Below are 24,260 nucleotides of genomic sequence, written 5' to 3' on the forward strand. Positions count from 1 at the left end.
GAAAGTAGGTACCAAATCACGTGTAACTCAAAGCACCTCGACGCTCGCGCACGACTCCTGGTCCTTCGAGGGAGAATTACCATATCTCCTCTTATCGCTGGATTGTAACGTGGCCTCCAGACCTTTAGATGTCTCTGTAGGTGCGTCTGTGCTTGTAAGTAAAGAATAGCAGGAAACGGAGGAGGGTCAGAACAAGCGATCATGGCCGAGGAAGAAGAAGAAAACCCGCAAGCTCGGAAAGGTTTGCAGGTAGGGCGAGCAAAAAATTTTGTGTCGCAAGCTTATTCCCCCCCCCCACACACACACTCTCTCGCTCACTATCAAAGTCAAAATATCCTAACAAAAGATGATGTATTTGCTTGGCTGAACTTGCAGCGAAGCAGCTGGAGTTCTTTCCCTGTTCCTTGCAAGGTAGTTTTAACTGTCAGGATTTACCCGCACAAACAGCAACGTTGAGGAGGAATGAGCAAAGCTAATGAACAATTCTCGTTTTGCTGGTGGGTGCAGGACGATGGCTGTGATCTGCTGCCACGTCTCTGCTGCCTAATTTGCTTCCCAAACAGCCTTCTTTCGGATGACAATACTTCAGGCATTGGGAGGCGAGCATAGAGATGGGAGAGTGAAGAAATGTGGATTAGAAACCACGGGGAGGGAAACGGCAACCTGTATGCCGTACGGGATGCTATCTCATCCCGTACGGCATACATGCCACTTGATGGCAGAGAATTCTGACCCTTCCTATTCCTTTTTAGGCTTCCCTTGGTCCTCAAGTCGCTGAGGACTAGTAGCAAAATTGGGGTTCACAGCGGCATCCAGATTCTGTACCTGAGGATATGTTCTGTGCTGTACAGTATGATCACAGTCACGCAAACTGTTGAGGTTCTTGACATATTTTCAAACCTGGCATTCTTATTCTAGAATCAAAGGTTTGTGTGGGTAAGGTTGTGGTTACTCCATAGGGAGGAAAAAGCACTCCACACATGCTCAGGTGTACTTTTGTTTTTTTGTTAATGATGTTTTTTCATAACTTTTTTCATAATAATGTTTTTTCGTAACAACTTACAAAACTTGGCAATTGAAACCAATTTTCTAGAGCTGATCCGTGTGTTAAATTAGGTCATCTGCCTCCCCTCAAATGTGAATAACACTAGGCTGCCAGAAGCTGGAAGTGAACAATACCAAATGGAGTATTAAGTACCTCATATGTGGGGCTACCCTTGGGCTTGGTCCAGAAGCAGCAGCTAGTTCAGAACACAGCAGCCAGGCTGTTAACTGCAGTGGCCTATCGCCAGCATATAACACCTTTGCTGAAACAACTGCACTGGCTGCCAATATGCTACCCTGCCAAGTTCAAGTTTTTGTTATTAGCACATAAGACCCTAAATAATCTTGTATGTCCCTGCTTGGTCTTTGCAGTTGTCAGGGAAGGCACTTTTAGTAGTGCCTCATTCTCCCTGTGTCCCCTCTATGGTTACCAGGGATAGGGAGTTTAGTGTTGCAGCACCTGCTTTGTGGGATTCCTTCCCAATTAATGTTAGGCAACCACCAAGATCGTTGATGTGTAGATGCTTGCTTAGGACCTATTTATTTCGATAGGCTTTTCTTGAAGTATTTCTAATTACGTATCTTTTTGATCAAAGTATTTTTTATATTGAACTTTTATATTGTTTTATGGGTTATTGTGTTTTATGCTGTAAACCATTTGTTATTTTTTATGTTATGTGGTATATACATTTGAAAAATAAATAGAGTTTGTTCTGGTTTTTCATACACACTTTCTCTGGTGTCTGTTAACCCTCACTGAGTCACCATAGTGACAATTGATCTGACCCAATAAAGTTGTGCTCCTAGTTGCGCTCATAGTTGTGCCCATGGTTACGTGCTTCTTTCCCCCAAAATGGAGTGTGTTAACTTTCAGTGCCAGTATCTTACGTATTGACAAGGTATGTTTGCCTGGTCTGATTATAACATTCTGTGTTTGGAAACTTCCTGATAGGAATTGGTTGACCAGCTATATCATTTCCGAGACCACTATTTTGAGAGCCATAGTGTGGAGGATGCTGGTAAAAAGCAGCAGGATGTACAGGAGGAGATGGAGAGAACTCTTCGGCAAATGGAAGCGATAGAAGGTAATTCCCACAGAACCTGCATTCCTATATCTCCATCCTGGATACCACTCAGCTCCTCTTCCCTCTCTCACACTGTCTCAGTCATACCATGGTTTCCTCTAAACCAGCCTTCCCCAATCTGGACCATGGCCATGCTGGCTGAAGGATGCTGGAAGATGTAGTCCAACACATCTGGAGGGCACCAGGTTGTGGAAGGCTGCTCTAAACCATTGGGTACACTTCACTTAAGAAGATCCCTGCTGAATCAAACCAAAGGGCTCTCTAGACTACTATCCTGTTTTCCATGGTGGCCATCCAGATGCTTATGGGGAGCCCACAAGGACATGAGGGCAACAGCCCTCTCCCACTTGTGTTCCTCAGCAACTGGTATTTAGAGGCATGCTGCCTCTGATCCTGGAGGCATCATGTCTGGGAGGTATTGATAGCCTTATCCTCCATGAAAACCCTTTGCTGTTAACTGGAACAAAGTTGGAGTGATGTTTTTGGGTCATCTTTGCAATTAAAAGTCCAGTGCATTGGGTGAATTTCATAGACTTGTAGTGCAAGCATGGCATCTCTGTCTTCCTCCTTTCCCCTACCCACTGTTAGGTCTGTCCGAGGGGCGAGCTCACACACTGATGCTGAAGGGGAAAGCTTTGAATGTGTCCCCAGATTACAACGCACAAGCTGAAGAAGTGCTCTCCAAAGCTGTCAAGCTAGACCCTGAACTGGTGGAGGCCTGGAATCAGTTAGGGGAAGTTTACTGGAAAAAGGGTGATGTCTCTGCTGCCCATACATGCTTCTCTGGAGCACTCAGCCATGTAAGTCTCTACATCCTTTCTCTTGCAGATGGAGATTCTAGTTTGAAGAGCTGTTTGGAAGTACTTCTGGATTCCCCATAGGCAATTTTAGCGCCATTCTGTAGGAGATCAAGCAAATCCTTTTCAGCCAAAGGCCATACCCCAAAGAATACTTTGGGGAAGCCAGTACTTTGAATGTCAGTGAGACAGAATATGAGTTACTTAGTGGAAACATCTTGGCCTTCAGTGTCTTAATTTCAGCTGAGCATGCTTTTGTCTTCTTCCTTCCCATTTCTCCTTCTCTTCAGTGCAAGAACAAGGTGTCCCTGCAGAATCTCTCTATGGTGCTACGGCAGCTGCACACAAGCTCTCCTGATGAGCATGCGCACAATGTGATGGATAGTGTGCGGCAGGCCAAACTAGCAGTGCAGATGGATGTGCGCGACGGCCGCTCCTGGTGTGAGTCTGCAATCTGCCCCTTTTAGCCAATTTTTGGATGGGATGGGATAGAGCAAAGAAGGGCAGGCAACTTGCTAATTCTCCTTTCTCTGTATTCCACAGATGTTCTGGGCAATGCCTACCTCTCCTTGTTCTTCAATACAGGGCAGAACCCCAAGATCTCCCAGCAGGCGCTGAGTGCCTATGGCCAAGCAGTAGGTGCTGGAGGGGACTCTAGCGAAGACTGTGGTGGTGGGAGGAGGGGCTTGGTGGTCCAGGTTGAGCCTCTGGAGGAGATTCTAGATTGTCAGGAGCTGAGGTGAAATGAGCTGGTTCTGCATAGTAGTTAAGAGTTTTAGATACTGGGAAACCAAGGATCAAATTCATGGTCAACCACAAAACTTCTTGGGTTGCCTGGGCAAGTTGCACACTCTCAGACCTAGTGTACACATCCAACAGGATGAGGTGGCAGAGTTGTGAAGTAGCAGGACGGACTGTGTCACTTCAGACTGTAGATAGGGGGCCACACTTTGAATGTTTCCAACATAGAACCACCACCCATGTCAGCAGGTGTATAGTCTAAAAAGACACAGAACATACTGATTCTCACATAAAGACTTACACACACGCACACAAAACACACACTTCCCCTGTGCAGCAGTTAGGCTTAGAAAAATCCTCTTTAAAGATTAATTGCTGCATGGGGTGGGGGGCGATGGGGGGGGACTGCAGTGTTTGCAGAGGGTTATCCTTTTCCTCCCCAGTTGCAACCCCTTCAAATTATCCTCTCATTGGGCTTGAAAAAAGCCTTACACTGGTCCCAATAAAAGGCTTTCTTTAAAGGCATAATTGCTGCATTGGGGTTATTGGGGGTGGGTGGGTGAAATCTTCCCTCCCCAGCTTAACAACCCCATGCACTGCAGTTAGACTTGAAAAAAGCCTTTGTTGGCTCCACTGGAAGGCTTTTTTCAAGCCCTATTGTGGGGAAGATGGGAGGTCCCATGGACCAAATCTGGGCCTACAGGCCAGAAGTTCTTCAATCCTGCTTTGGATTGTGAGTGAATGGGGATCCCTCTGTTCTACATAAAATGAGACCTGTCCACAGCTCTGGGTTGGGGCAAGCTACAAGTGAAAATGAACATTTGCCTTGGTCAAGAGGTTGGGGCAGGAACAGTGCTGCTTAGGAACTGCCATGCCCAGAGGAAGTGATGTTGGGTGTTCAAGCTTTTTCCTTTTGGTCTTCTTCCTGTAGGTGAAGGTGGACCCCACTGCCTCATGTAATCCAGATTTACATCTCAATCGAGCCACGGTGAGCAGACAGGATGGGGAGGGGCATGGTGCAATATAAGGTAAAGAAGGGGTGGCTTGAAGGTAACCAGGGGCATGTGGCCTGTTACTCCAGTCTTGCCTTGTAACCCCTAAGAGTGCTACAGCCTTCCCCAACATGATGCCCTGTAGATGTTTTGGACTTCAACTCTCATCAGTCCCAGCCAACATGGCCAATGGACAGGAATGCTGGGAGTTGTAGTCCAAACCCCCTGGAGGGTACCAGGTTGGGAAAAGCTGCATTACACTCTGCAGCTCTCCCAGGCCTAAAAATATAATTCAATGTTTGGACTCCTTGTCCTGATTTCCCTTCCCTTTCCTGTTATTGTTCAAATGCTAGAACTCTGAGCTTTTGGTTCCAAGGAGACTCTCCTCTCTATTCCTTCTGACCTTAACCTGTCACCTATTTTGTTTATGGTTCCCTTGGGGCAGCTGTATAAGTACGAAGAAAACTATATGGAAGCCCTGGAGGGTTTTGCACGGGCTGCAGCCCTTGATCCAGCTTGGCTGGAACCACGCCAAAGGGAGCAGCTACTCATAGACTTCCTAGAAAGGCTCACCAGCCTCCTTGAAAACAAGGTATTGTGGGAATGAGACTTGGTGCTTTGTCCTTCCACTGCTCTCTCTGTGCAAGGCAACATCACCTCCATCACAGTGACTCATTCTATTGCTTTTCCTCTCACAGGGAAAAGTGAAAGGCAAGAAGCTGCAAAGCATGCTGGGAAGCCTGCGTACCTCACAACTGGGCCCGTGTGGTGATGGGCACTACCAAGGGCCCTCAGGTCAGAAGGTGGAACTGGAGCAGCGTCCCTTAAGTGCCTTGAGGCCTGGTGTTAACTCTGGTGCTGTGGTGCTGGGGAAAGTGCTGTTCAGCTTGACCACAGAGGAAAAGGTGCCCTTGTGAGTATCTGTTCTTCCTTGGAATCTTTCATGGTTCAGTATCTCTTATCTTTATCTGCCTGCTTAGCTTTATTCCTCTCTTTGGTATATGTTAGGGCTTTGTGGAGAACCTAGGTTTTGGGGTGGGGGCCTGTACTCTAGGGCCAAGTCACCCCTTACTACCAAAAATGGAGATCACACCTCACCACTGGGTAATTCCTCCCTTCACTTCCGCTGCCACCATTAAACTACACTCCTTTTATTTAACATGCGCCTTTAACCCTAAAGTAGTTGATCCTTAGGCATGAGACAAAACAGATAAGAGGTGCCAGAAAAATAAAGATATATAGTATTTTATTTTAAAAAATAAGAACGCTTATTATTTTAAGAAAATTGTTACTACTTTTAAAACAGTGTTTCATATACAGTTACTTTTACCACATATCAGGGGTTTGAAGCCCCAATTCCTATCCCTAACCAACCTTCAGCCAATTCCCCTATCAAGCTCCATCCCAGAGCTCACAGGCCTAACATGAGTGGCAGTAACATGAATGGCAGCCTTCTTTCTGGTCAGGTTTCTGAGGTTTGACTTCCACATGGAACCTGCAGTGCTCTTCCCCAGGCTTCATCTGAAGTCTTCAGTCTGGTCCAGCAGCTGTTCAGTCTCCAGACCACCACCACCAGCTGAGACTCAGGCTTCAGCTCTTTTCTCTGAAGTCTGCTCTAGGAGTCTTCCTCTCCCTTCCTGCAGGCCTTTTAAAGCTTCTGCCTCACATGCTCCCAGCTCTTCCTCCTGGCTGATGTCTTCTTCAGGCCCCCTGGCCTCTCACGAAGACACCTCCTCTGGCAACTCTCCAGTCAGACTCCTGACAGACTCCCTGTCAGACTCAGACTGCCCTCGGCAGACTCTTCACAGCTCCTTATATTCCCTCTAGTCAGAACCCTCCAGCCAGTCAGCTTTGGGGTGGCCAACGTTCTGTCATCCCACCTCTGTGTAAACTTTCGACCAATGGGCATCTTTAGAATGTTCAGTTATTTCCCTATCAGATGGTACTAATTTCAATCCTACTTTCCCATATAAATAGAGAGAACCTGTCTTCATTTTCACCTCCTGGTAACTGCCAATTTGCCAGCACACCATACTTACCGTATAACTCCCCTCAGGCACAAGCCTCGAGCTAAACTTTTACCTCAGTTTCTTCACAGGCTTATATCCTGCCCTAGCCTGGAGGCTTGGGGCAGGTATCAATATTTATTTAAAAGTAAAACAAACAAACTTGTAAGTTGAAGTAACGTCTCTCCCCCTCCTTCTCTCAAATATACATTCTTAACCCCTAAGGAGGCTACCAAATGCTTCCTTAAATAAAAGGGAGCGTCTTAACATTATCTGAAATGTGTTCAGGCAAGGGCTTTGGTGATCCTCCCAAGGAAGGCAGTCCCAATAAGGAGAAACTATCAAAAGCACTATATGCCTTTGATGATTGAGCATGTGATAGCAGGGCACTGAGCTGAGCCTAGAGACCATGATGCTGATAAGATGTGCAGTGTCCAGTCTGTCCTAGAGCTTTATAGACCATGACCAGCTCCTTGAACTGTGCTGTGTGCTCTTAGATCTGTGGGGAGACCCATCTCGTCCCACCATTGGTGACTCAAGATAGGGCCTTCTTGGTGGTGTCACTCTGACTTTGGAATGCCCTCCTCCAAGAGGTACACCTGATACCAACTTTCCTAATATTTTGGCACCAGGCTAAGACCCATTTGTTTACCTGGGCATTTATGAGTAGTTAGTTGCCACTACAATGAAAAGGCCTGGATCTACAACTGGCTCTTTGTTTTCTGTGCTAATAATCTACAGGTTTCATAAGAGGCTTATTTTTGTATTTTATTGTTTGTTTTTAATAGTGTTGTTACCTGCCCTCAGATTTTTATGAAGAGTGGCATATAAATAGAACGAACCAACTAAATCATTTGTTATTTTCACTTGCCTTTCCATTCAGCAGTTCACTGATTCTTCTTCCTAATACTTTTTGTTCTCTTCTTTACTTTCCTCTGTTCTCCAATAGCACTTTTGGCTTGACAGACTCTCTCGAGGGCTCCTGTTTTGCTGTGACTGTTTACAACATGGCACAAAGCTGGGGGGTTCTGATTGGAGACTCAGTGGCCATCCCTGAGCCTCATCTTCGACACCATCACATCCAGCATCAAGGCAAGGTGAGTCTAGTCCATGCTGTCCCTCTGGCTCTCCCAAGCTCTGTTATGTACCGTGTTTTATGAATGAAGTCCTTCCATAATGGGAGCCCCAAAAGAGTTAGTCTAAAGGTTGTGATGGGCAGCACAGAATTACCTGAATGCACAAGTGTTAGAAACAGTCTAAACCAGAGGTAAGCAATTCAAGGATTACTGGCTGGATCCAGTTTGCCATGGTTTCCCCTCACACTATCTGCATTTTTCCTGAGTTGCTGCCATGAATCTTCCATGGCTGGGAGAAAGATATTCCAAGGGGAAGAAAAAGCCCTTTGAGGCTGGCAATGACCTTATAGGCCTTGGGGCTTCGTTATACTGGTACCCTTAAAACATTTTTTTTGCAATTGATAAGTATCACGGTTCTATTACACAGTAGTCAGTAGGGTTTGGAATGAGCAGGTCCCATTTTGACTGAATGCTCCCCCTCCTTTTTTCTTCCTCTTTTTTACAGAGTTTTACTTTATCTAGCATCCGGGTAGAGACGCCTCTGCTGTTGGTGGTGAACGGCAAGATGCAAGGATCTCAGAGTCAGGCTGCTCCCACCATTGCATACCAGGCACAAAGTGAATGACGAGGGGAAGCAGGAAAGGAGGGGGCTGTTCCTCCATCCAGTGGTGCTTGGCCTTTGGGCTGTACCTGCTGCCTCTTGTAGGATCTTGATGTTCAATGGCCTAGGGAGGTTGGACCGTTTTTTATGATATTCAGCCGTTAATTGAAGGAGTGACAGAGACAGAGAGGGAATTGCAAGGTGTTTGTACTCAAACTGGGGCTTATCTTTCTTGATTTGCTCCTTCTCAGTTCCACTTCCACAGGCACTGGCCTGTGCCTTAATCCTCTGCTGTCATAAAATTAGGTGTATTTAGTCAGTCTGGAAAATCGGGGCTGCTTATTCACTCCATGTCTCTTCTCTTTTTCTCAGTCCCTTCCCACTTTCCCAGCACCAGGCGTGCTTTGTCTCTACTCTTGGGGAGGATGACTGCCGTCCCCAACCTGGTGCTTTCCATATGCTTTGGACCACAACTTGCAGCATTCTTGACCATTGGTCATACTGGATGGGGCTGATGGGAGCTGAAGTCCAAATCTAGGGGTACCAGGCTGCCCTTGCCCATTGTTCATCTTCCTTCCATTTCATTTCAGTTGGGGCACTTGGTCTTCTTGGGCTCTTCTGTCTTCTGGAAATCATATTGGGTTGGATCCAGGCTTATTCATACCAAGAGTAGACCCACTGAACTGAAAAGAAGACTTAAATCCCATTTATTTCAATGGGTAAACTTTAACTATAACTAAACTAAGATCTGGCCCATTGTCTTTTATTCATGTGTATATAGGGATAATAAGTTCTGTATTTATTTGGCAACATTTTGAATTTGTCTTTATAATTTGTATACATTTTTTCCAGACTTCTGGCTTCTCCCCCTTCCCCAATAAAACATGTTCTTTGTCATTCAGGCAATGCCTTATGTCTTGTAACCATAACAAAGAACAGTAAAGAAATATTTTAATTTGAAATAGGAAGGCTCAAGGCACCTTAAAACACATCACCCAATGTTATCTTCATAACAACCCTGTGAGGTCAGTAGGGTGGGCTGAGAGAGAGAGCTGCTTGCCCAATGCCGCCCAGTGAGCTTCATGGCTGAGCAAGGGTGACCTCATATATCTGGAAGCATGACCAGTTGGTTGCCATAGAAAAGGGGTGGGCAACAGGTGTCTTGCAGAGTGGATCTGCCCTCCTCCTTCGGTGGGGGAATGGGACAACTTTATCCAGACCTGAAGGGGCCTGCCAAATTATGATCAACAAATGGTTCAGAATTTTTCCCAGTTTTACTTGTAAGAAAAAGAAAAAAAGTTTTCACGTTGTAAAAAGCAAAGAAACTCTACACTTTAAAAGTTAGCCTCTATCACTTTGAAATTGTGACCTGGCTTTGTACACAACGCAACGTGATGGGGTGTTTAACCCATGAATTGTCAGGACCATGCTGGAGCGGGCAACCACGCTGCCTCCTGCACGCTCATCTCTCCCACTTTACATCTGTTTTTGGAAACAACTCAGGAACACCCCATTTCTGTGGTGTCCATTGTGATGTGCGAGCCTGGAACTCTGGTTTGTTAAAATTTTGTAAGTACCTTGGGAGGGGATTTGATTGGGCCTACAATGGCTGAAGGAGGAGGGGTTTAACCCTCTTCACTTGCACTGTTTCCCCAGTGGAAAGCATCCCCAATCCCTCTCCATCAACATTCCATTGGTAATTATAATAATACACTTCTCCCCATTCAAACTTTGGCCAGGATGTAGGCTTGTCAGATTTTCTACAGTACAAAACTCTGGTGACTTTTAATAGCTGATTATAGAAGAAAATTTTAGCAGGTTCAACTTCTTCCATCACCTCTACTGTGCAGGAAATCCTGTTACTGGTGTATTTGTCTCTTCTTTGAAACTTAAAGGGTTCCCACTGCTTTAGTTGAGTCAGAATCCAACCCAGTGTCGGCCTCACAACTGACAGTGGTCTCCTATCAATGAATTGTGCTCGCCTGATGATGAACATAACCTTTTGATGACTTACATTGATTTAAAAATGCAAGGATAGTTGCTTAGTTGAAGGCTTTGGCCCTGCAAGAATAAAATGCTTCTGTACACCACTTGTCTTCTTTATTGGTCCCAAATGGAGCCCAAGAAAAAAGGTCAAATGCAGGCATCAGCTACTTATGCCAATATGTTTTTTCTCTTGCTCATCCAAAGTTAGGCAGTACCTTTATTAGGACTAGCCAAAATGCTATTCTGGAGCTGTGTGCTCTTGAGAAGATGGTTGTCTCTTCTAAACTGGGAATTGGAGCAGTGCATGCTATATAGGTGTTTACAATGAAGAGGAAGGTACAAAAGATGATGTGGGTGGTGAAGGAGGTCACCTCTGTCCCAGGGGCTGGGGTGCAGGACATGATCAGCAGTGGGCCTGGGTAGCACACCCAGTGATCCAAGTGGGGCTTGTGGAATAGGAGCTGAGACACCAAGATAGCAGGGAGGAGGCATCACTGCAAGCCAATGAACCAGCAGAAGGCTATTGAGGTACCTTCTCAGCAGGCTCGGTTGGACATGAACATTGAGTAGCAGCACATTGAGTGGATAGCAGATGGCCAAATACCGATGCAAAGCGGCTCCTACTGCAAAGATAATGCAGTAGCAGGGAAGAACCTGGACATGGACCAGGAAATAAGCCTCTCTGATTGGTTGAGCAGCCCCTGCCAGTTTGATGTTCAGTTCTACTCCCCCCACCCCACCCTGAAATATGTTTCTTTGAAGTGCTGTGTGACCCTGAAAACTGGATTTTAAAGGTATGTTACTCTCGGCTTTTCTTGCTTCATGTGTCCTTGATGGACTAAAGCTGATTCCATGAAAATCTAGATAATACTCCAAAGTGCTTCTCATCCTGTTGTCATGAAAATCCTCCCCTGAGCTTTCTGGCTCTTTATATCCTACTCCCCCAAAACTGAAAGTAGTGCTTCAACCCTGAAGAAATGAAACAACTGGGGAAATGAAACGGAAACTTAATGGGAAATGAAACTACTCTCAGGGATACCCCCTCCCAGCAAAAATTCCAGGCCCCTGTGGGCTTCAAACATTCACAGTCACACTTAGTTCTGTGGAGGAGTTTGCCCCTTTTAGGTTTTCTAGTTTAACATCTATGCCCTCTTTGACATACAAAGTGATGCCACCTCCAGGATTTCCTTCCCTGTCCTTCGTATAGAGCATGGGTGCACAACTATTTTGCCCCAAGGGCTGCATCCAGTGTCTGCTGGAGGATGTACATGTGTGCAGCCCCACCCCTGGATAATTTAGCAGCTTTCCTCCCCAGGCTCTGGAGGGCCAGCTTGGGGAACCAGTAGGGCTGGATTTGGTCATGGGCTTGAGCTTAAGATGACAAGGATATACTGTGGCATTGTGGCAAGCCTGTTTGTTCAAACTTGGGCCAAGCCAGCTTGCTATAAAGTCAAGAGTTGGGCGCGTATGTGTTAAACCACAGTAGCGGCACCAGGGAGAGAAATGCAGAACCTTTCTACCACCTATGCTCCCCCTTCCAGTTGCTTCCCCTGTTTTTCCCCTGGTTGCATGATAGCTTCAGTTGCATAGACTCCATATATTTCAGCAAACAAACCAATCTGGGACTTGGGTCTACCACTCTGCTACTGACAGTCATCCAGCTCCAAGTAGTAATGAAGCTGGAACTAACTATAGCATAGGATACTTTGCCATATGCATATTGCCTAAATAATATGTCTGTTAATGGTGTGGCATTTAACAGTTATAATTTCTTGGCATTTTGGTGCTTGAGTAAACATGGAAATCCCTCAACATGGCAAGACAAACCAAAAGGCTTTTTGCTTATTGAGTTAGTTACTCTCCTTTAAATGAATATTTCTTAAGCAGTAATAGGATTACTGTTTAAGAAATGCTTTCAGAAACTGGTAAAATTATGGGTGTAGTTCCACACACTATCCAAAACCTTAAGCCAGTTTTCCTACCAAACTTCCCCACCCAGTTAACTCATAAACTATTTCAGAAAGCTTTACTTGCAGTTCTTCCTCTGCCTGGAGTTCACTGAACTCAGGTACATTCTCTGGCTTCACCCAGGACTTCACCTGCTATCTGCAGGCTGTTTCCCGCCTCCGAGCAGAGCAGAGGAAACTGCTCCAGCTGGTCCAGGGACTACAGAAGCAAGCAAGCTCCCAGAGAGCGAGTGCACAGGGGGAGCAAACAGGAGTTGGTCAGGGGAGTTCGGCAGAGGAGGTCAAGGGAGGCCCCTAACATTTAAAAAAAATTATTTTTCTGGTAACACACACTTCCACACCAGTGGGACTCTGCTTTTAACCTCTAGTGAGTAGAGGAGCAGGCACAGGCTAGTCTAGAACAATCAGAAAGCTAGACACAAAAAGGGATAAGAGGCTATGGAAGGACAAGACTCTCCAGTGGTGGTGACCTGCAAGGTGTGTGCAATGTTTGTTTTCTTGCCTGAGAACAACATGGCCTACACCTGCAACAAGTGCAAGTTGATCATGCTACTGGAAGAAAAAGTAAGAGGACTGGAGCGGTGACTGTCGACCCTCCGAGGAATAAGAGAACATGAAGAGTGCTTGGACAGAATGGTGGAACTACAGCAGCAAAGGGAAGACCAGAAGCTTGAAGAGCAACAGCAAGCTGAGGCAGGTGGGTAATGCTGAGGTGAGGAAAAATGCAGTAGAGGATACTCCTTGGGAAATGGTGACAGGAGGAGAAGAACTAGACGCCACTCTGCACCAGTGAAAGCAGTGGAGCTGTGCAACCGATTCCAGGTACTTGAGGATGAGACTGGAGGACAGCCTGCAGAGGAAGAATTACAGGGGAACCTGCATGAGAGTGAGCAAGAGGCTGAAGGTCAGTCAAGCAGAGGCGATGAAACCCAGGCCTACAACAACAAGAAGAGAAGAGTAGTAGTAGTGGGAGACTCCTTGCTGCGTGGGATCGAGACTCAAGTATGTCACGAAGACCTGTGGACTCGCCAGGGTCTCCCGGGAGGATGGATTAGAGACGTGACTGAAAGGTTGCCTGCACTCATATAGCCCACTGACAGGTATCCCTTTCTTCTCATCCATGTGGGAACAAATGATACCGCCAAGTGGAGCTACAAAGAAATCACGCCAGACTTTGAAGCGTTGGGAAGGAAACTCAAGAACTTTGGGGCCCAGATAGTTTTCTCATCCATCCTTCCAGTAGTTAGAAGACGGATAGAAAGGGAAAGAAAATGACCGGGTGAATGACTGGTTACGAAGGTGGTGCCGGTATGAGAGATTTGGATTCTGGGACCACAGGCTCTACTTCCTGGAAGATGGGCTGTTGGCAAGGGACGGGTTGCACCTCACAAAGGCTGGGAAGAATATGTTTGGCCACAGCATGAAGAACATCAGGAGGGCTTTAAAATGAATCCTTCGGGGAAGAGAGATGTAAAGTTGAGGGTAACAATGGACAAAGGCTCATGCACTGCAACGGAGAGAACAGCTCTAATAGCGCCCAATAATAGTCTTCAGAAACATGTAGGAAGAAAGCCAGATTATGAAGCACATGGTCTTCGATGTCTATATACTAATGCCCAGAGTATGGGAAACAAACAACGCACTTGAACTCTTAATACAAGAGGGAAATCATGACTTGATAGGTATAACTGAGACTTGGTGGGATGACTCTCATGACTGGAATACAGCAATTGAAGGATATAACTTGTTCAAAAAGAACAGTAGGAATAGAAAGGGAGGTGGGGTTACACTGTATGTGAAAAATAATATCTCTGCACAGAAATACAGGAGGCTGAGCTTGATAGCCCCATCGAAAGCATCTGGATCAAAATAAATGGAGCAAAGAATAAAAGGAACCTGGTGGTCGGAGTCTACTACCGGCCACCCAATCAAGGAGAAAACGAGGATGAAACTTTTGAAAAGGAAATAGCCAATGTTTCAAGGAAGCATGATGTAGTAGTAATGGGGGACTTCAATTTCCCTGATATTTGTTGGGAGACAAATTCTGCAAAACATGGCCTCTCCAGGAAATTCCTGATTTGTGTGTCGGATAACTTCCTCCTACAGAAAGTAGAGGAAGGAACTAGAGGATTGGCTATCCTTGACTTGATCCTAACCAACAGGGATGACTTAGTGGATAAAGTAGCAGCTACAGGAACTCTGGGGGAAAGCGACCATGTTATACTTGAGTTCTTGGTTCTAAGGGAAGGAAAAGCCAAGTGTAGTCAAACGCGTACCCTAGATTTTAGGAAAGCTGATTTTCATAAACTCAGAACAATGATCAGTAAGGTCCCATGGTAAGCGACTCTAACAGGAAAAGGAGTCCAAGATAGGTGGGAACTTTTAAAAAAGGAAATTCTCAAGGCACAATTACAAACCATTCCAACAAGAAGAAAAGAGCCAGGGCCTGCAAGAGAAGCCACCACAACCAGGGAAGAGGTGTGCCTGCTGCTGCTGTGCCTTCTGCTGCCGCCATCACCAACACCAGTCCTCCCCGTGGATTCTGCCTGGTGGACCGCCAGTCCCTGCAGGACCAGGCCTCCAGGTACTGATCCAGCTGTGCTGACTCTTCGACCTGCCCCTTCCTGGAGGGGCTACATAAGCTGGCTGGCTGAGCTGGCCTGGGATAGCCCGGGCCTGCAGGAGAAACCACCACCACCGGGGAAGAGGCGTGCCTGCTGCTGCCATGCCCGCTGCTGCTGCCGCCGCTGCCGCCGCCGCTACCATCACCACCACAGTGGACTCCTGCCTGGCAGTATTTTTAAAGGGGATTTTTAAATTGTTTTTAAATTTTGGGGGGAGTCTGTTGTGTTTTTAGGGGTGGGTAGCCTGCCTGATAGGCGGAAGCAAGGGGGCATGTGTCCACCTGATGGAGGCAGTGGGGGGAGTGTTGGGGGCCAGAGCATACCAAGGCTGGGCGGCAGGCGCTGGCGGAGCGCTAGGGGCAGGCCATGCCAGGTAAGGGGAACAAGGGAGAGATGTGTAGTATCTGTCCCCTGCTCTGGGCCTGTCCAGAGCCAAAGGATGGCTGGGGGAGGTGTGACTCCATCTTCTGGCCTTCGTTTGCTGCTCTGCAATGCCAGGTCTGTTACCCAGAAAACCTCCTTCATCCATGACATGATCCTGGATGAGGGTGCAGACCTGGCATGTATTACTGAGACCTGGCTGGCTGAGGCTGCTGCTCCAACTCTTGCGGCCATGTGTCCTGCTGGATTTTCGTATGCACAGCAGCCGAGAGCTGGGGATCAGGGAGGGGGAGTGGCTGTTACCTACCGAGAGTCCTTGGTCTTCACCAGACCCCCTCTCCGGGAGACCAAGGTTGCTGAGTGCATGTACTGGAGGTTGGGCCCGAAGGGCAATCTGCGGATTCTGCTCGTGTATTGTCCACCCCGCTGCACGACGGACTCCCTAGCCGAGGTGTTTGAGGTGGTCTCTGATGTGCGTGTGCAGTCCCCTAGCTTATTGGTGTTGGGGGACTTCAATGTACATTCGGGGGCTGTCCTCAGAGGGGCACCTCAGGACGTCATGGAGACCATGGCTTCCTGGGAGCTGCACCATATTCCAACTGGGCCCACCCATGTAGCCAGTCATGCGCTAGATCTTGTGTTCATTTCTGGAGAAGCGGGGAGTGATCTGGAAGTCGGGGGTATATCCCCCCCCCCTTGTCATGGTCAGATCACTATCTGGTGACATTGGACTTCTCAGTTCCACGACCCCTCCGCAGGGGTGGAGGACTCACTAAAATGGTCCGCCCCAGGCTTCTTATGGATCCGAATGGATTCCTGAACACACTTGGGGATCCTCTGGAACACACCAACGGCCACTTGGTTGAGACCCTGGTGGGTGGCTGGAATGCCGCAATCACTGGGGCATTAGATTGGGTGGCTCCGAAATGCCCTCTCCCCCTGAACAGGGCTTGGACTGCACCATGGTTCAATCCGCAGTTACAAGCTCTGAAACAGGAGGTGAGACGGCTAGAGCGCCGGTGGCAGAAGTCTTGCTCCAAAGACGATCAGACACGGGCTAGAGCTGTATCTTCAGCCTATCACGTGGTGGTGAAGGCAGCAAAAAAGGAATATTATGCTGCCTCTATCGCGTCTGCAAAGTGCTGTCCCAGGAGGCTGTTCCAAGTGGTCCGGAGCCTGTCCAGTTGCTCCGGAACTGTTGGAGCATTCTAAGGCCTCCTGTGAGGCCTTGGCAAGGCACTTTGCAGATAAAATTGATCGGATTAGGAGTGTTATTCCATGCGCTGTGGATACAGTTAGTGAGCAGGAGGCGGTCTGTGGCACACTGGTTTTGTGGGATCGGTTCCAGCTTCTTCCCTCTGATTAAGTGAACAAGGTGCTTTCATCTGTAAGGCTGACCACCTGCTTACTTGATCCTTGCCCATCTTGGCTCATTATGAGCTGCAGAGAGGGGCTGGGTGAGGGGATCAACGCGGTGGTGAATGCCTCCCTTGAGGAGGGAGTGATACCATCAGCCCTCAAGGAGGCAGTGATAAGACTGCTTTTAAAAAAGCCCTTCTTGGATCCCCAAGTTCTGAACAACTTTTGCTCAGTCTCGAATCTGCCATTTTTGGGCAAGGTGATTGAGCGGGTGGTGGCGATGCAGTTGAAAGCACACTTGGAAGAAGCTGATTATCTAGATCCATTTCAGTCAGGCTTCAGGCCTGGGCATGGGACAGAAACAGCCTTGGTCACCTTGGTGGATGATATGAGGAGGGCTCTGGATAGGGGTGAATGCTCCTTCCTTGTTCTCCTTGACCTCTCAGCGGCTTTTGATACCATTGACCATGGTATTCTCCTGGACCGACTGGAGGGGTTGGGCATTGGAGACACCATATTACAGTGATTCCGGTCCTTCCTCTCCGGCAGGTACCAGAGGTTAGCACTGGGAGAGGAGGTTTCGGACCTGTGGCTGCTCACTTGTGGGGTGCCACAGGGTTCCATCCTCTCCCTGATGCTATTTAACATCTATGTGAAGCCGCTGGGGGCCATCATCAGGAGGTTTGGGGTGCGGTGTCATCAGTATGCGGATGACATGCAGCTCTATCTCTCGTTCAGATCTTCACCAAGTTTGGCTGTAGAATCCCTGTCCAAATGTCTGGAGACGGTGAGTGGCTGGATGGGGAGAAACAAGCTGAAGCTGAACCCTGACGAGACTGAGGTACTTTTGGTGGGAGACAAGAGGAGGTTGGGGGATGTTGACCTGGTGTTGAATGGGGTACAGTTACCCTTGACAGACCAGGTCCGCAGCTTGGGGGTCATCTTAGACTCCCAGCTGTCCATGGAGGCTCAGGTGCCAGCTGTGAGCCGGACAGCGCTGTACCAACTCCATCTGATACGGTGGCTGCGCCCCTTCCTTCCCGACCATCTGCTCCCATCAGTAGTACATGCCCTGGTCTCCTCTCGTTTAGACTACTGCGCTCTACGTGGGGTTACCCTTGAAGACGGTTTGGAAGCTGCAGCTGGTACAGAACGCGGCAGCTCTCCTGATTAAAGGCAGCCGCCGGTGAGATCACATCACTCCAGTGCTGAAGGAGCTGCACTGGCTACCAGTTGTTTTCCGGGCCAAATTCAAGGTGTTGGTTTTGACCTTTAAAACCCTATATGGTTCCGGCCCAGCCTATCTTAAGGAGCACCTCCAGCAGCACCAGACAGGCCGCTTAACAAGATCAGCCTCGGATGGCCTTCTCTCTGTCCCATCAGCCAGGACAGCTAGACTGGTGGGGACGAGGGAGAGGGCCTTCTCTGTGGTGGCCCCCACTCTGTGGAACTCCCTCCCTAGGGAACTCTGCCATGCCCCCTCTTTAATGAGCTGCTGCCACGCATTAAAAACATGGTTGTTCAGGCAGGCATTTGGGGTGGGCTAGGGTAATTTTAGAAATGTGATGTTTTTAATGTTGAATTTTATTGTATGAACTGTTTTTATTGTTGTACATCGCCCAGAGTGGCTGGGTGACTGGCCAGATGGGCGATTAATAAATTTAATAAATAAATAAAAGGTGGAAGACAACAGAAGAAGCCAATGTGGCTTCACAAAAAGCTAAGAGATGACCTGAAAACAAAAAAGCACACATATAGGAAGTGGAAAGAAGGCCAAGCAACAAAGGAAGAGTACAGGCAGGTAGCACAGAATTGCAGGGATGGCGTCAGGAAGGCTAAAGCTGAGAATGAGCTGAGGTTAGTGAGGGATGCTAAAAGCAACAAAAAGGCTTTCTTCAGCTATGTGCATAGTAAAAGACAGAGGAAAGAAATGGTGGTTCAGCTAATAAATAAGGATGGCAAAATGATAACAGAGGACAAAGAAAGGGCAGAGTTGCTCACTTCCTACTTGGGCTCATTCTTCTCCCAAAAGAGGGTCTATGACCCCCCTGGCAAAGGCAAAGTACAGGCTGAAGGGGCAGCATTGCAGCTTGAGGTGGATAAGCATATGGTCAAGGAACACCTAAATACTTTGAGTACAAATCTCCAGGGCCAGATGAACTGCATCCTAGAGTAATAAAGGAACTGGCAGAAGAACTCTCAGAACCACTGTCTATTCTCTTTGAGAAATCATGGAGGACAGGTGAAGTACCAGATGATTGGAGGTGGGCTAATATGGTCCCTATCTAAAAAAAGGGCAAAAAGGAGGAACCTGGGAACTACAGACCAGTCAGTCTGCCATCAATCCCTGGGAAAATTCTGGAGCAGATTCTAAAGCAATCCATCTGGAAGCACCTTGAAGACAATGCAGTGATTACTCGGAGCCAACATGGATTTGTCAAGAACAAATCCTGCCGGATGAATCTGATCTCATTTTTTGATCAAGTCACCTCCCTTGTAGACCGTGGGAATGCTGTAGACATCATATACCTCGACTTCAGCAAAGCTTTCGACAAAGTGCCCCATGATCTCCTGATGAGCAAACTAGCTCAAAGTGGGCTAGATGAAACAACGATCATGTGGGTCCACAGTTGGCTACAGAATCAGACTCAAAGAGTGCTTATCCATGGGACCTTCTCAAACTGGGGAGAGGTAACGAGTGGGGTACCGCAGGGCTCAGTCCTGGGCCCAGTGCTCTTCAACATTTGTATTCATGACTTGGAGGAGGAGGTGCAGGGAATGCTGATCAGATTTGCAGATGACACAAAACTGGGCGGGATAGCTAATACTTTGGAAGACAGAAACAAAATTCAAAGTGATCTTGATAGACTGGAGCGCTGGGCAGAAAACATCAGAATGACATTTAATAGGGATAAATGCCAAGTTCTGCACCTAGGAAAAAGAAACCAAATGCACAGTTACAAGATGGGGGATATGTGGCTCAACCACACTACAAGCGAGAAGGATCTTGGAATTGTTGTCGATCACAGGCTGAATATGAGCCAACCATGTGATGTGGCTGCAAAAAAGGCAAATGCTCTTTTGGGCTGCTTTAATAGAAGCATAGCTTCCAAATCCTGGGAAGGACTAGTTCCCCTCTACTCAGCACTGGTTAGGCCTCATCTGGAGTACTGTGTCCAGAACTGGGCACCACATTTTAAGAAGGATGCAGACAAGCTGGAGAGGGTTCAGAGGAGGGCAACAAAGATGATCAGGGGACTGGAAACAAAGTCCTATGAAGAGAGACGGAAAGAACTGGGCATGTTTAGCCTTGAGAAGAGAAGACTGAGGGGAGATATGATAGCGCTCATCAAGTACTTGAAAGGTGATCACAGAGAGGAAAGCCAGGATCTCTTCTTGATCATCCCAGAGTGCAGGACATGGAATAATGGGCTCAAGTGACAGGAAGCCAGATTCTGGGTGAACATCAGGAAAAACGTCCTGACTGTTAGAGCAATATGACAATGGAACCAATTATCTAGGGAGGACTCTCCAACCAATCAATGGAGTCTTGGAAGAATTCCACACCCTCACTGGTCTCTAATAATGGACCAATAGATTTGAATGGAAACTGACCAATCACAAGCTGACCACTTTGGGAAACCACTACTCCCATTTAAAAAGGCAGGCATCTCCCTTTTGACCATTTGACATAGCCATCTCCTTGGTAACTAAAAGCAACAGTGACAGTTTAATTGGCACTTGTCAAATAGCCAGCTTAACCTTTAAAGGTTAAAGGTTATCTCTTTAAAGGTTATCTCTTCTGTAGCCCTAACCAGGAGTAAAAGACCCAGGTTTATCCCCACTCTTCATCATGTATTATGTTTGAAAATAGGAGTATGAGTATATATATGAATATATATATGAATGGTGGTGTTATCTCTGAGGATAGGTATATATTATGTATATGTGTATGAACGTGTTATGTTTGAAAATGGGTGTTCATATGTATGAATTGGGGTGTGTGTGTGTGAGAATGTGAATGGGTGCATGTTATAGTATGTGTAAGAATGGATGTATGTTTGTGTGCATTTGTTATGCATGAATATTTATAAATACATGTATGTGTTTTAATTGTAGATATTGAAGAATGCACATGGGGGATATGAGAGTGTTGGTGGCCCCACCCACATCAACTTTGCCCCTGCCCACTTAATACAGAGGGCATCACCATCTCTGCCATGTGGCCCCTGGAAGGTTTCCTGAAAAAGAATGTAGCCCTTGGGCCAAAAAATGTCCTCCACCCCTGTCTTAGAGTACTGATATTTCTTAAATACATGCTGAAATTAATTTAAATAAACATTAAATAAAAGCTGGATATATTTTCAGTTTTTAAAAAAGGATAATGGGAGCAGAGGACCCTACACCTCTGATCATCGTAGGAGAACTGATATATTCCACTGCCAACAGCACAAATGTGGAAGATAGCTGCTCAAAGGATATAGAGAGTCCATCCAGCACGGTACGTGCTATACTCATTCTCAGCAATTCAACTATCTGTGATCCTTTAATACAGGTATTATGGAATTTAATAGAGGTATTATCACGTTGGACTGATAACGCCCCCCAAACACTTGCTCCACCATGGAGCAATTGCTCCCAATCGCTTAGTTATTATTTGCGCAATCCAAAAAAGATCTACACGACAGAAAGAAATGCATTGAGCAATATGTAAAGTTTATCCATTTCAACATACAAATTGATATGTTAAAAGCATCCAGGTCAAGTCTGCTGACAAGTCTGGGCAACTTGTTCTTTGTGCTGGCTTGAGACTGCCTTCACCACATGCAACCCTTGAGGACATTGAAGATAATTAGGATGGTGTTCTTGGAGAAGTTAAAAGGGGGACAAATATAACATGGATAGTATAGCGGCTTTCCAGACAGGTCTTCTTACCACTTTTTAATACCTTGCACTTACACTATGGCTCATATTAAAGAAGCTTTTCTAATAAGTCTTTGCGCAACTAAGGCTGAAGCAACAACTGGTGCTGGTGATGTAAGATATTGCCATGATGACAGATGCCTTAAAGACATCGCAATCGGACTATAGTAATGCACTGTATATGGGGCCGCCTTTTAAAGATGTTTGGAAATTTCAGCTGATCGAGAATGCTGTAGCCAGGCTATTGACTTGGACCAGATAGGCACCAAATGACTTTTTTTTTTTTTTTTACAACAGCTTCACTGCTAACAGTCTGTTTCTGGACACAATTCAAAGGGCTGTTTCTGATCTGAAAATACCTACATGGTTTGGGACCAGACTATCTGAAAGAATACATTCTCCCATATGAGTCAGTCCAGGTTTTAATGGACTGACATTCGTAATGATAATCTCTTCCACTCTCAATTGTAACCATTCCTTCTCCTCACTAACCTCTCTCTGGTGTTCAGTTCAGGCCTCAGCATAATAATGTAAAACTTGGGGAGGCAGATACAACCCAGTAAGCCAGCACTAGAAGCCAAGACGGAGAAGACCTCCATGGCCACCATGTATTTCCCCTTGGTGCTCAGGTAGGTTGGCACAAAAGACACCCAAACACTGCAGAAGCCCAACATGCTGAAGGTGATCAGCTTGGCTTCATTGAAAGTATCAGGCAACTTCCTGGCAAAGAAAGCCACAGTGAAGCTGATGGTGGCCAAAAACCCCATGTAGCCCAGGTCAATGTAGAACATGAGGGCTAAGCCTTCATTGCACTGAACTATGATCGCATCAACCTGGGAGTGCATGTCAAACCCTGGGAAGGGGAGGAGAAGTTGCCAGCGACACAGCACAGATGCCAGCTTGAATAAGAGAACAGAGAATTATAACTGATACAGCAAGTCTCCTCCCATCCCATTGCTCCATCTTGTTTCCAGGCTTTGTGGCCATGAAGGCCAAAATCACAGTGATGGTCTTTGCAACACAAGCAACAGCGATGGAGAAGATGATGCCAAACACCGTTTACCTCAGAAGGCAGGTCACCTTCCCAGGCCAGCCAAGGAACATGAAGGAGCAGAGAAAGCAGAGAGGAGAGCAGGGCACATGCAATGCTCCAGTTGTTGGCTTTGATTATGGGAGTATTGTGGTGCTGAATGAAACTCCCATTCACAACAATTGTGATCACAGAAAGGAAACGAGTTAAGGATGCCAGAACTACTCCCAAGGGCTCCTCACAAGATAGGTAGGTTATTTCTCTGGGAATACATTGGTCATGGTTTTTGTTTGGATACTGATCTTCTGGGCATATCTCACATTGGTCAGCATCTGAAAGTAAGAAGCAAGGTTGCAGTATTTCCAGAATACACATTTTTTTTTGCTTTCATTTAACCTCATCTTGCATTTTGATTTCTGAATATAATGGCAGAATGTGACTCAGCCAACTAGCCCTATAATATGTTTTATTCTCTCTTTGTGACTTTTTTTTTTGGTAATTTGTGTAATGTTTTGATAATTTGTATGTTACCTGCTGAGGTTTAGACTTACAGCAGCTTTTCCCCTCTGCAAGGGTGGGGGACCTATTAACATGGTCCACCCCCGGAGGCTAATGGATCCGGATGGTTTCCAGAGGACTCTGGGGAGGTTTCCGACTGATATGGCGGGCTCTTCTGTCGAAACCCTGGTTGATCTGTGGAATGCAGAAATGACCTGAGCAATTGACATGATTGCTCCTGAATGCCCTCTCCTGAGTAGAGCTCAAACTGCTCCATGGTATACCCCAGAGCTGAGAGTGATGAAACAAAATAGGAGATGGCTTGAGTACAGATGGAGAAGAACTCCTAGTGGATGCAATTGAATGCTGGTTTGTGCTGATGGTAAAGTATATTCAGGGCAGTAAGGGTGGCAAAAAAAATCATCTTGCTGCCTCTATTGAATCTTCTATCTCCTGCCCAGCAGAGCTTTTCTGAGTTGTCCGGGGCTATTACATGCCGGCCCTAAGGACACTGTAGATCCCTCTGAGGGCTGCTGTCATGCATTTGCTAGGCACTTCCAGGATAAGATCTCTTGCATCTGCCAGGACTTAGACTCCAGTGTTATAGCAGGTGAATCTGGTGAGGTATCCAGAGCACAGCCTTATCCTGTTCTTCTGGATGAGTTTCAATTGGTACAGCTCGAGGATGTTGACAAGGTGCTTGGACAGGTTCATGCAACTACTTCCGTACTGGATCCTTGGCCCTTTGGCTGATAAAAACTGGCAGGGAAGGAACAGCTGGATGGGCCAGGGAGGTGATTAATGCCTCCTTGTGAGAGGGGGTGGTCCTGGGCCACCTCAAAGAGGCAGTAGTGAGACCACTCCTAAAGAAACCCTCCCTGGATCTGGAAAACCTTAGTAATTTTAGGCCAGTGGCAAATGTTCCTTTCCTGGGCAAGGTTCTTGAGTGGGTGGTTGCCAGCCAGCTCCAGGCACTCTTGGATGAGACTGATTATCTAGATCCATTTCAGTTGGGGTTCAGGCCAGGTTTTGGCATGGAAACAGCCTTGGTCACCTTGTATGATGACCTATGTTGGGAGAGAGATGGGGGGAGTGTGACCTTGTTGATTCCCCTTGATCTCTCAGTAGCTTTCGATACCATCGACCATGG

General features: G+C 46.8%; 1 protein-coding gene across 5 annotated transcripts; it reads left to right on the forward strand.

Moving 5' to 3' along the window:
* The first annotated feature begins 188 nt into the window (after window positions 1-188).
* On the forward strand, window positions 189-10,431 carry TTC5 (tetratricopeptide repeat domain 5). 5 transcript variants are annotated; one of them, XM_084806146.1, is made up of 10 exons: window positions 189-249; window positions 753-2,129; window positions 2,718-2,929; window positions 3,217-3,367; window positions 3,470-3,561; window positions 4,599-4,655; window positions 5,105-5,251; window positions 5,358-5,572; window positions 7,615-7,762; window positions 8,247-10,431. In XM_084806146.1, exons 2-10 carry the CDS (start codon window positions 2,093-2,095, stop codon window positions 8,364-8,366), a joined length of 1,179 nt encoding a protein of 392 aa, XP_084662272.1. In that variant the 5' UTR covers window positions 189-249; window positions 753-2,092; the 3' UTR covers window positions 8,367-10,431. The 5 variants fall into 5 exon arrangements, with proteins under 5 accessions (XP_084662272.1, XP_084662268.1, XP_084662269.1 ...); XM_084806142.1 differs by having other exon boundaries at window positions 1,997-2,129; XM_084806143.1 differs by having other exon boundaries at window positions 1,997-2,129; window positions 8,715-10,431.
* Window positions 10,432-24,260: the final 13,829 nt, after the last annotated feature.

Source organism: Heloderma suspectum, chromosome 6 (genome assembly GCF_057233095.1).
Source record: "Heloderma suspectum isolate Gila_16-S chromosome 6, 16-S_ref, whole genome shotgun sequence".
Lineage (NCBI taxonomy): Eukaryota > Metazoa > Chordata > Lepidosauria > Squamata > Helodermatidae > Heloderma > Heloderma suspectum.

Excerpts from the sequence above, each read along its gene's own strand:
- TTC5 (XM_084806142.1), top strand. The coding sequence starts at position 202 with ATGGCCGAGGAAGAAGAAGAAAACCCGCAAGCTCGGAAAGGTTTGCAG. Across the intron at positions 3,562-4,598 it reads TGAGTGCCTATGGCCAAGCA|GTGAAGGTGGACCCCACTGC; the intron begins GTAGGTGCTGGA and ends TTCTTCCTGTAG. Across the intron at positions 7,763-8,246 it reads ACATCCAGCATCAAGGCAAG|AGTTTTACTTTATCTAGCAT; the intron begins GTGAGTCTAGTC and ends TCTTTTTTACAG.